The sequence below is a fragment of the Pollicipes pollicipes genome, unplaced genomic scaffold (assembly GCF_011947565.3).
Source record: "Pollicipes pollicipes isolate AB1234 unplaced genomic scaffold, Ppol_2.1 Scaffold_7262;HRSCAF=8765_pilon_pilon_pilon, whole genome shotgun sequence".
In the NCBI taxonomy this organism is placed as follows: Eukaryota; Metazoa; Arthropoda; class Thecostraca; order Pollicipedomorpha; family Pollicipedidae; genus Pollicipes; species Pollicipes pollicipes.
Genome location: NW_023597055.1, coordinates 18546301 through 18558254, shown reverse-complemented (window position 1 = coordinate 18558254; position 11954 = coordinate 18546301). Strand labels below are relative to the sequence as shown.

Genomic DNA, 11954 nt, shown 5'->3' with positions numbered 1-11954 from the left:
CGTCTTCGTGCTTTCGGATGTGCCGCTGTGATAGATTTATACGCCTCGCACAAGCGATGTCAGCCTCCAGCATGCAAGCCTGCCCACGTCCGATATCGTGTTGGACTTCAACGCCTTCTGTCCACGACTGCTGAGAAAGTGGGCAGTCTTTGAGCCGTATCAGTTACTAAACAGGCTTGGCCCAGCTTGGCTCGGGTCGCGTTGGACATTACGCGCCGGAACTAAGGTAAGTCTCCCTATCTTCAATCCCCAAGCTTTGCACCTCGATTGTGAATATCTGTCCGAGCACGACGATCTGTGCATCTCGATTCAGAGCACGGTACGAGGAGAAGGCTTTGCCCGACGTGAGTATGAGCGAGGCCATAACAAAGTAGATTCAGGCACCTTCGGCAGTCGATTCCAAGAAGTCTGTATTCTGAGTTGGCAGTTCTTATTGCGACAGTCATCAACCTTCAAATGCCAGGAGGTAATGGTTAAACAATGTTGTCAATCTAACATGACCTACGTCGAAAAACCAGACATTGAATGCTGTGCTAGCGGCCACGAGTGAGCAAGGTCAAGCAAGAACAAAAAAGGCATTGAAAAACCGAGACACGCTATTGCAGAGAATGCAGTGAGAACCCCGACTGAGCAAAGCGTCCGGCGGATCGGCGCGCGCCACCTTGAGAGAGAACGAGATGAGAACGTAAGATTAGCGGGTCCAGCGAGCGGGCGGGCTCCTCTTGCGTCAGTGGTGAGGGCCCGGGCAGACTCTGCCACCAGTCCGAGCCGCCGCCGCCAGAGGGAGGGGACGCGTCGAGCGGCGGCACCCGCCGGGGCGACGGACACGCGAGCTGAGCTGAGTAGCTGCACCCAGGCGCTGATGCGAGGAGCTGGGCCGCGGTGTCGACCTGCGGAGCTGGTGTGTGGTGCTGACCTGAGGCGTTGGCCGGTGGTGCTGAGCTGAGGAGCTGCACCCAGGCGCTGGTGCGAGGAGCTGGGCCGCGGTGTCGACCTGCGGAGCTGGTGTGTGGTGCTGACCTGAGGCGTTGACCGGTGGTGCTGAGCTGAGGCGGTGACACGGGGAGGCGATCTTCGGTGCTGGCTGGGGTGCTGACCTGAATACCTGGCATGCAGTGCTGACCTGTGGAGCTGACCCGATCCACACCATGCTGGCGACGCTTCTGGTGCTGTTGGTCGCGCTCTGCGCATCAGGTGAGTGTACCTGCCTGTGCTCAGGCTCTTGTGTAGTTACGGTCTATGTAATGTCAATGTCTTTCAGACGAGAGTCCCTCCGAGTTCCCAGTGCGTACACCTGCGTCTCATAAAATCTGATGCATAACATCCAATAAATGCTGGTATAAATTGGCACCCACGGTGCCCTTTGGCACGCAGGTTTTCAGGGATCCGTTCAGCTGGGATGATGGTGCATGCGGTTTTTAGAAGTCTCGTAGACATAAGCGGGATATCACGTCGAATCGAGGGCATTTTCAAAACGTGTCCAATGTGCAGTCAGAACAGTCGCAAATGACAGAGACCAGAGCATGTGCTGCGCACCTTTGAGAGGGAATTTTGAAAGCATCTTTAAGAGTGGGAGGAAGATGCGAACAGGAAATGACTGCATGGTGGGCGACCCTTGGGGCTAATCTCGTGTTTTATTCACTAGGCTGCGCCGTCAGATTTTTTACAGACTTTATCCGAACCTTTTGAACGGATGGATTTCTGGGCTCAGAGCTTACGCTAAGCAGAGCTTGCTGTGTGACCCGTTACCCCTGCAACCCGATCGTTGCAATGCCCGGTCATTGGCAGAATTTGGTGGCGAAAGTTTAAAGAGCCAGAATGCTCGGCAGGGTTCGTTCTACCCTTTGACGCCACCTGACTTTTGGAGCGGTCGCTGCCACCTGCCATTGGCCATACCTGGCAAGGGCAAGGGCACGCGATCAGAAATGTGATCCCTTGCATTCTGGTACCACCAGCCTTCGTTTTAGCGCCGCACAACCCCGACCAGGTCAGCAGCTTGGGGAGGAATGTGCATGCTATAGGTGCAGTGTTTTGTTTGGGAAAACCGGTGCTGCCCTTGTGGTCTCGGTACCAGCCTGGCAATGTATGTGGAACCGGTGCTCTCATCGGTTTTCACTTATTTCGGTAAAGACAAAAACTCTCACAGCACCGGCAAAGCATTGGGAATTGTCAGTTCGAGTACTGTTCATGGTTGTTCAGCAAAAGTGGCGACTCGTACGTGAGCAATGCAAATGATTCATACGTCGTTATAAATGCTAGTACATCAGCAAAACTGGTGACCAGTACGTTGTCACAAACGCAAGTGCGTCAGCAATATCAGGGTCTAGTTTGTCTGCACTAATACTAGTATGCCGGCACAAATACTAGCACGTCGACACAAATACTAGTGCGTCAGCAACGCTGGTGGCTAGTGCCACAAACACAGAAGACAACTAAAATGTGATCACAAAAGCCGGTACATCAACACAAACACTAGTAACTGGTACGCTATCTACCTTAACACAAATATTAGTGCGTCAGCAATGCCACGTACTAGTTCGTCAGCACAAACGCTGGTTACTTGTTCGTCAGCACAAATACTAGTTCTTCAGCACAAACACTAGTACGTCAGCATTACTAGCGACTCATCCAAACACCAGTCCATCAGCTGCAGTCGACGCTCGGCAGCTGACGCCTCCCCGTCAGCCCCAGCCAGCAGCAGGTGAGCTGCGGTGGCCCGACCCGCGCGCCAGCCCCGCTGGCCGGCCGGGCCGTGCCACCACCCCGGGACCGGTCCGCCGCGCTGCGACCGCGTCATGTGATACGCCGCAGGGCCGCCGCGTGACGCGCCGACCCGGAGCGGCGTCGTTGGCCCGGTGAAGCGGAGCAGTGGAGGGCTTCGGGAACGTGATCGCAGCGCCGCGGCCGTGACTGCAGCGAATCGAACTTCGGATGGCCGGAGGCGTCGCCAGGGCTGACGGCGCTAGAGGTGTCGTCAGGGCTGACGGCGCTAGGGGTGTCGTCAGGGCTGGCGGCGCTAGAGGTGTCGTCAGGGTTGAAGACGCTAGAGGTGTCGTCAGGGCTGATGACGCTAGAGGTGTCGTCAGGGCTGACGGCGCTAGAGGTGCCGTCAGGGCTGACGGCGCTAGAGGTGTCGTCAGGGCTGACGGCGCTAGAGGTGTCGTCAGGGCTGATGACGCTAGAGGTGTCGTCAGGGCTGACGGCGCTAGAGGTGGGCGCCAGAGGCGTCCTGCGCAGGCTGATGACGAGTCGCGCGGTGGGCGCGGCAGGTGATCCCAGCTGTTGAATGGAAGTTTATCCTAACGTTTGTGGCGCTGTGTGGAAAGAATCGAGTTGAACTTCCCTCCGACCTCTTCCCTTCGCAATCAGCCACGCTTTGCTTGGTTGTGTGAAGTAGCCCGTGATCGCGGCTGTTGGAGAGTGGGTTTGGGAGAGCTGGGGGGGGGGGGGGGGGGGGGCGGTGACAGCGAGCAGTGTCCGGATTATATTTTCAGAACGGACAATTTTCTCATTTCCTCATAAAAGCCATGCTGTTTTCGCAGTGTGGCCTCCGCTGCTGATCAGTCTCCGGTTCCAAAGTGCGTAGAACTAAGCTCTGAGAGAACTCCGAAACAACAAATAAAACTAGTTTTCTTCAACACTTACCTTTAGGTCAATCCCAGCTCCAAACCCAAGTTCACGTACAGCTTTGTGCTCTCGCAATGACCCGATCGCCATTTACCTTCCGACCCCCCGCCCAGCGCAGCTCTGTCCACCCCGTTTTGTCCAGTGTTCAGTCTGTCCACCCCGCTCTGTCCATAGCCTCCATACTTTCCACAGTGTCCGCTCTGTCCACCCCGCTCTGTCCACAGTGTCCACTCTGTCCACACCGCCCTGTCCATAGTGTCCACTCTGTCCACAGTGTCCGCTCTGTCCACCCCTCTCTGTCCACAGTGTCCGCTCTGTCCACGCCGCCCTGTTCATAGTGTCCACTCTGTCCAGTGTCCGCTCTGTCCACCCCACTCTACCCACAGTGTCCGCTATGTCCCCCCCCCCCCCCCCAGTTCTGTCCCCAGTTCTCACTGCCCACCCCGCTCTGTCCACAGTGTCCATTCTATCCCCCCGCCCTGTCCACAGTATCCATCCTGTCTACCTCGTCCTGTCCACAGTGTCCACCCTGTCTACCTCGCCCTGTCGACAGTGTCCACTCTGTCCACCGCGCTCGGTCCACAGCATCCACTCTGCCCACCCGCTGTGCGTATGTCGCAAAACTCCCGAACCCGTCGCAATTTGCATAGCGACTTCGGGACCGGGCCCTACCGGTCCAGATCGGCCCCGCCCATGTCGCCAACAAACTCCGCACGCCCTTGCTGCGCGGACGGGCGTCTGCTAGCACAACTACACATTGACCGTCAGGTGCTGACCACATCCTGCATTGTAGCGGCCGCGTGGCGTCCCGTGTCAGCACGGGGTCGTCTGCTTTTTGCCGTGGCCACACGTGTTTGGCGGCATGTGCTAAGGCGGCCACCGCAATGAACACCGCGCCTCTTATTTGATCGGGTAAGAGGCAGCATGCTGAGGAAGGATGGCACAGGCAAATATCCCAAGAAATAAAGGCAGGCTTCTGACAGGCTTCCTCCTTTTGCGCATGCTTATGTTTGAGGGGTGGCCCATAGCCACAATGGCTATGGCAACAGTGGCCTCGGGCCAATGGGCACATAAGTGAATGCCGATGCTTGCGACGCTGATAACGGAGTGATATAAAAAACAGTTACTGTCGCTCTCACGTAAATTGCACATCGTGTCACATCAATACCACCAGGCCAGGGGCCACCGTCCACTGCCTCGTGTGGGTTGGGAACGCCTGTGTCTCTGTGCCAAAGTTCGGTCGGTAGACGGCTGTACAGCGCGAGCGCTCCCGAGCAGCAGCGCCTTTCACCGGCCTCAGTTTGGGACCGTGGGACGCGCAGCAGCCCGTCATGCCTGGCACCACGCTCGTATAGTCCTCCGTTCATACAGCGCGGGTACGCCTACTAAAGAGTCGGGCTCCCCGCTTCCGATCACCTTGCAGAGTCTCAAGGATTATGAAAAAATCAGCGGGCAACCAACTAAGTTTCTCCTGGGAATCAAAGACGTGGTCGAACTTTGTAGAGCCGATAAAGCCCTTGCCCCGACATCGCAAATATGGCGTCTCGCACAAGCGCTGGAGCCGCGCTGCCGACACTCCCCACTGAGCTCGCCCCTGGCAGCAGGTTATGCAAATCTCGCCGGCACGCTCCGTTGAAGCACAATAGCGCCGCCGTCTGCAGGACGACACCCGACCCTGCCGATCCCGATCGGCGCTGGCGGAGAGCTGGCGGAGAGCTGGCGGGGAGGAGGGGGGGGGGGGGGGAAGGGGGCTCAGAGGTGCGCCCCGGTCCCGACGGACGAGCTGAGAGCCAGTCAGCTAGCCGCCTCTCGGGCGCCAGCTCAGCCAGGCGACAGAATCTTAAGTGAGGCAGGAAGACGGGTGGATTCCCTGCCTGCGGTGATTTGGTTTGGTAAACCTCAGTGTCGTTGGATTGCAAATTTTCAAGCATTGATCGAGATTTCAAGATAAATTCATAGGACTTATAAGTGCAGCGAGCGTAGAGCATAGCCAATTATTGACGACTCATTGCATAACACGCATGCGAGTGTCCGATTAACAACTCGGAGCACTATCCAAATATTTGTGAACACGACTTTCAACCTGGTCAATATCAAGGGTGCTTAGCACGTGCTTGACCCCCAAAATATAAAATATACGTAAAATGTAGGTGAAAGCTTCTTTTGACATGCTGTCTAAACAGCAACAATGGTTTCTTGGCGTATGGAGCTTTCCCCAGCGCCTGTAGGATTTTCTTCGGGTTGGCTGCCGGCTAACGAGCCTCCGGGCCACAGGCGGCTCGTTAGACTTTTCCACTTTCGAGAAATTTCTTGATTTTAAAATATTCTGGCCACCGACGGTCCGTGCTGGGAAGGTCAGCCCAAGGTGGCGGTGTGCTAAGCTGCACGTCACGTTTACCTCGCTCTGCATCTCCGCACATATGAAATGAGCAGACTCCCAGACACAAAAGACCTGGCCTGGGGATGGGCAGACATGCTTCTCTTTTTCCTTCCATGCTGATTCCATGATGAAAGCCATGTTGTGTGCATGCTAAGTGGATAACGGTTGTGTGTACAACGGTATACATGCATCTTTTCTCACCTTGTTTCACCATCTTGTTTCTGTTTTTCAAAGATTGCCTTGAGACATAAATTTACATCATTTTTGGGCATACCTGACCCAGCTAGAGATCCTCGATTTTCACCGTGACGAACAATATTCCGCAAAAAATCGCCGTGGACAGAGCAGAAGGCATTGCGATACAGCTGTACATTAGCTATAGAACACGGCCTAGCATAACATCTGGGCGAATTCAGGCGTCGAACCTCGTGTGCCCGCACCGACGTCACATCCTTCCGACGGCCAGTCGTTTGTGCCCGTCCACCGACGTCACACCCTTCCGACGGCGGGCCACGCTCCGAGCCGTGTTCGGTCCTCGCCACGTGACTTTCAGTCCGAGGAGCGTCGACTCCCGACCTCCAAGGTTCTCGCTCCCATCGCTCACGCGTACCGACCTTCGCATTCCCAGCACGTGGCGGAGTGTTTACGCTGGCTGGCAGGCCTGCACACCGGCAGCGTCGATGGCGGAGAGCGGAGAGCGGAGACTGTCGATGGCGGAGAGCGGAGAGCGGAGACTGTCGACGGTTTAGAGCGGAGAGCGGAGACCCTCGATGGCAGAGAGCGGAGAGCGAAGACTATCGATGATGAGAGAGAAGAGCGAAAACTGTCCATGACGGAGAGAGGAGAGCGGAGACTGTCGATGGTGGACAGCGGAGAGCGGAGACTGTCGATGGCAGAGAGCGGAGAGCGAAGACTATCGATGATGAGAGGGAAGAGCGAAAACTCTTCATGACAGAGAGAGGAGAGCGGAGACTGTCGATGGTGGACAGCGGAGAGCGGAGAATGTCGATGGCGGGGAGAGGAGCGTGGAGAGAGCCGGAAAACATAGACTGTCGATGACGGAGAGAGAAGATCAAAAACCGTCCATGACGGAGGGAGGAGAGCGAAGAGCGCAGACGGAGAGAGGAGACTGTCGATGGCGAAGAGCAGAGGGCGGAGAATGTCGATGGCGGAGAACAGAGAGCGGAGCCCGAGAGCGGAGGCTGTCGATGGCGGAGAGCAGAGAGCCGAGACTGTCGATGGCGGAGAGCAGAAAACGGGGCCCGAGAGCGGAGACTGTCGATGGCGGAGAGCAGAGAGCAGAGATTGTCGATGGCGGAGGGCGGAGAGCGGAGCCGGAGAGCGGAGACTGCCGATGGCGGAGAACAGAGAGCGGAGCCCGAGAGCGGAGGCTGTCGATGGCGGAGAGCAGAGAGCAGAGATTGTCGATGGCGGAGGGCGGAGAGCGGAGCCGGAGAGCGGAGACTGCCGATGGCGGAGAGCAGAGAGCGGAGACTGCCGAAGGCGGAGAGCAGAGAGCGGAGACTGCCGATGGCGGAGAACGAAGCCGGCCGCGGCGAGTGCCGTTTTAAGCCCTTCGAAAATAACAGGAGACTAAGGTGGCGGAGATTGGGCCGGTGCCTTAACACCGTCAGAAAACGTGACATTTGAAGGTGGTGGCGTGTGTACAGCAAACATACAGTTCTGCACAAACGATTCTTCATTCGTATTTGCTTCCAGACAGAAGCAATATGAGACATTTAGTTTGTTCTCTGGTGTAGCTGGTAAAAGGGCTGTGCTATCTTTGTATGTTCTGAAATTAATCCGGAATTATGGCATTGATCTTAGATGCATGATCGGTGACAATTATATGTTGAAAGCAGAGACCAAAGGGATGAGGGCGAGGGGAACATATATACAGTAGAAAAGACAACACTTAGACAGATAGGACAACAGAAGGGAGGCCAAGACGAACAGTAGCAAATGGCAAATGTCATGTACTACCCACAAGCACATGGCACTGCAGCAGGGTTCTGACCCAGGAACAATGGACCCTGTTTTTTCTTATAGGCTTTATAAGAATTAGCCGATCGACCTCCGCGGCGTATTCGTAGTCACTCTTTGGCGACGTGATGGTTCCAGGCGGTGCACTGTTCTGATGAAACAACTGTCTCTTCCTGTGGATGTTTCTGTTAGTTTTAGAGCATCCTATACTTTGATCAGTATCTCGGTGTGATGGAGATAGTTGATTTCGCGCCAGATGCGCCATTACTCAAAAGTGCCTGCCGCGGGTGTACTGTGAATCAACGTGCTAAGAACCCACTACCAAAGCTAGGTTTGTTAAAAATCTGACCCGCTTGTGATAGCAGTCTCTCCAATTACTTATTTAGGTTGAATTAAGCTTATTTATTTTTACTTATTAAGGCTTAATTAGCAATTAAGACTGAATTAAGCTGCACGAAAACGCGTGACTCTCTGTCTATGGACAGCTGGCACTCTTAGTCCATAAAGCAAAGTCAGTGTCCCTCCTCACAGACAGTCGATGCGAGTACGTATTGCGTGCATCCGACCCGCAGAGTTTGACCTGACCTCTGGTCCCAGACGCGGTAAAGCTACAGCTGCCTGACCTCGGCGGCCGGCTCGCCGTGTCACGTGACAGACTTTGACCTGACCTCTGGTCCCAGGCGCGGTAAAGCTACAGCTGCCTGACCTCGGCGGCCGGCTCGCCGTGTCACGTGACAGACTTTGACCTGACCTCGGGTCCCAGGCGCGGTAAAGCTACGGCTGCCTGACCTCGGCGGCCGGCTGGCCGTGTCACGTGACAGACTTTGACTTGACCTCTGGTCCCAGGCGCGGCGGAGCGGCTGCCGACGTGCCACAGCTGCCTGACCTCTGCCGCTGGCTCCGCGTGTCACATGCGACCGGTGCGCAAGCCGGAGATGACGTCCTCCTGCTCCTCGCGCACGGACCACTGCGTCACCGACCGGCTGCAGGACGCCGACGGCAGCCTTGTCTCCATCGAGCGCCGCTGCTCCACGCGCGAGGAGACCAAGATGGCGCACAACAGGTGAGCAGGCGTGGGTCTGACTCGTCTAGTGTGAAAATCTGCCAAGTTCGTGCCTTGCGAAAGCTCTGGCTTGGGTGTGATGACCCGCGGCTAACCCGCTGTAATCCGTACAGAGGTGCGGTTTCCTTTTCAGTTGGGGGGAAGGGGGGGGGGGGCGCTGGTTCCGAACTTTGAGAATAAAGTGGGCCCGAGCCGGGGAGAAACCTACTTGCTTGCGTATTTTTAGCGGAAGTTTCTTCACGTTTCCTAGTTTGTGCCCCTCCCCACCTCATTTTGCGAGACCACGCCCCTGGGTCCGCACGTGTTTCAAACTCGGAGCCGACCCAAGGTGACCCGAATCTGACCCGACGTCGGCCGATAGGTGCGAGGAGACAGATGACGGGTACCTGCGCTGCTTCACCTTCTGTTACGGCGACTTCTGCAACCGCGGCACGGGCAGACTGTACCAGAGCACCCGCTTCTGGCATTACGACGAGCCCCAGTACTCGGATTACGTGTACGACCCGGAGGAGGCGGTGCTCGACCGCCGCCGGAAGTTGTCCACTTCCGGCGCGTTCGCGGCGAGGCCGGAGCTGGCTGGGGCGCTTGTGGGGAACGGCGGAGCCGGCAGAGCTGGCGGGGCCGCGTCGGGGCTCGTGTGCACGCTATCCGGCGTGGCTGTCGCCCTGCTCTGGGCCTGGCGGAGGGCCTGATCCCTCCCAGCACCGGGCTGGTCGTCAAGAGCCGCACCGCAAGAGTCCGTGGTGCTCATAGGGGCTGTGGAAGGAGCCCGTGGTGTTCAGAGGGGCCATGGAAGGAGTCCGCGGCACTCGCAGGGGCCGTGAAAGGAGTCCATGGTGCTCAGAGGGGCCGTCGGAGGGGTCCGCGGCGTACATAGCGAGGACAATTCAATGCGTTGGACCAGTTGAAGAGGAGCTCTCGCAGACACCTAGCACTGGCTGCGCTGCGAACCGTGCTACGTTATGCTGCGGAGGAGGAACGAGGCTGGTCCCAATGAAGGCTAGTTTATTGTTTTTTGTTGGCATGGCAGGATAGTCCTGCAGTATCCTGGAACAGCGTGGCAGCCACGTCCGGTTATACGTGGTTATTGTGGTGGTTTTCTTTAGCGTGCGTGGTTTAGCAGTGTTACGGCAAATGCAGGCCGTTTGCTGAGTAGTGACGAAACATTTAGCGACCGTGTATTTGTGGATGGTTCGTGCACCATGCGGCCTGCAATAAACTGTCATGTTAGCGATATGCTTAGATGATACGGCTTGATTTTGACGTGAGAATAAATTATGAAATATAGCACTGCTCTGTGTTATACGATTACGAGGCACGACGTGGCAAAATAATTCGAGTATCTTAGATTGTGTTGAGACCTTGCATGACCTGACATTCTGTTGCCTGTCCGTTTTCACGAGCCAAATAACGGATGTTGTTTCCGAGTAGCCAAACCAAACACCCTGCCACCACAGAGATCGCGCTCCATACCAGCTGACCTTCGGGACTTGCATCTCGTGGAACAGCACGGCTTGGCCACCTTGAATACATTGAAGCGGACAGCCCAACGTACTCCGACTTAGCTCACCCATGGTGCCATGAGTGCCATGTCAATCCCGCCATGGCCGGTTGCACACGGCCGATAGCAGTGATAAGCGAACATGAGGCATGCGTCTCGGCCGAGACGGACACTGCGGCGCCGTGTCGTGTCCATGAGATTCAGCCTCGAGGGAGCGTAATTGCGATGTAGCGCAAGCAAGCACCGACGCCGAGCCGTCCGAAGGCACGCGCCGCTGGTTCACCCAGCGGAGATGCCAGACGGCGGGACCCCACAGCCATCGCCTGCGGCACGCGTTGCGTGTTGTCGCATATTGCTGGATGTTGTCTTACGCGTTCGTGGCGCAGGCGGCAGGCGTTGTTCGTCGCAGTCGTGGAGTCTCGTCATCCGTGCTCTTCTTCGAACTAAGATGGAGATTGCTCGCTGCATCTACCCCACCTTGCGGCGGTGGGAAATGCCGTCTACGTGGCACGAGAACGTTGAGCATAATGAGTTCGGAACTCTTATGCTGGCAGCGTTTAGCACGTACGCTGCAGGACAGAACCATGCGTGAGCCAGCTCACATTTGTCCAACCCGACCATACCTTTCGGCCCTCTCAGGCTGTATCTAAGTAGTAAGAGTTTAGATGCTGTCATATATTCTGCAGGTCCTTTCGGTCAGGTCTGTCACTAAACCGTAAGAGTTTAAATGCTGTCATATATTCTGCGGGTCCTTTCGGTCAGACCTATCACTAAACCGCAAGGGTTTAGATGCTGTCATATATTCTGCGGGTCCTTTCGGTCAGGCCTGTCACTAAACCGTAAGAGTTTAAATGCTGCCGTATATTCTGCAGTTTGACGACCTCCACACGCCAGCGCTATACCCGTATCTTTTCGAAAACACTCATTTGATACGTGCTCCTAGCCGTGACCCTTTAAAATGTCCGATCGGTGTCTATGTGCGTACGTACTGGAGACCCAATTCTGCGCATGCTACTTATTTGACCCTTATCCTGAATGAGCTAATACGAAATATATACATCAATGAGATCGAATCCCCCGATGACCAAGTGCACCAGATTTCGTTTATATGAGACCACCCGCCTAACGACAATGGCACAGAAGCACAAATCACACGCACGTGGGTTGTGAACACACTTGCAGCGTGCACCGTATGCAGCTGCTTTTGACCGGTTTTCCAGTTTCCCGTCCATCTTACCACACCACTGACACCATCACCTGCCTGTTTGAGGACCGGCAAAACCGGCTCGGGGAAATATGGATGCGAATGTGCGTAGACGCACCAAGTGCGCACCAATCGGATAGGCCCTTGTCATTGTGCCTGACGCCGCCCACCCTCCCACGCACAAAAACCGGCGATG

At 56.0% G+C, this 11954-nt stretch overlaps 1 protein-coding gene across 1 annotated transcript; it reads left to right on the top strand.

The window, feature by feature from the left end:
• Positions 1 to 914: 914 nt before the first annotated feature.
• LOC119113817 (uncharacterized) lies at positions 915 to 10133 on the top strand. The gene is made up of 3 exons (XM_037238048.1): positions 915 to 1194; positions 8837 to 9053; positions 9415 to 10133. Exons 1-3 carry the CDS (start codon positions 1149 to 1151, stop codon positions 9743 to 9745), a joined length of 594 nt encoding a protein of 197 aa, XP_037093943.1. The 5' UTR covers positions 915 to 1148; the 3' UTR covers positions 9746 to 10133.
• The last annotated feature ends 1821 nt before the right edge of the window (positions 10134 to 11954 follow it).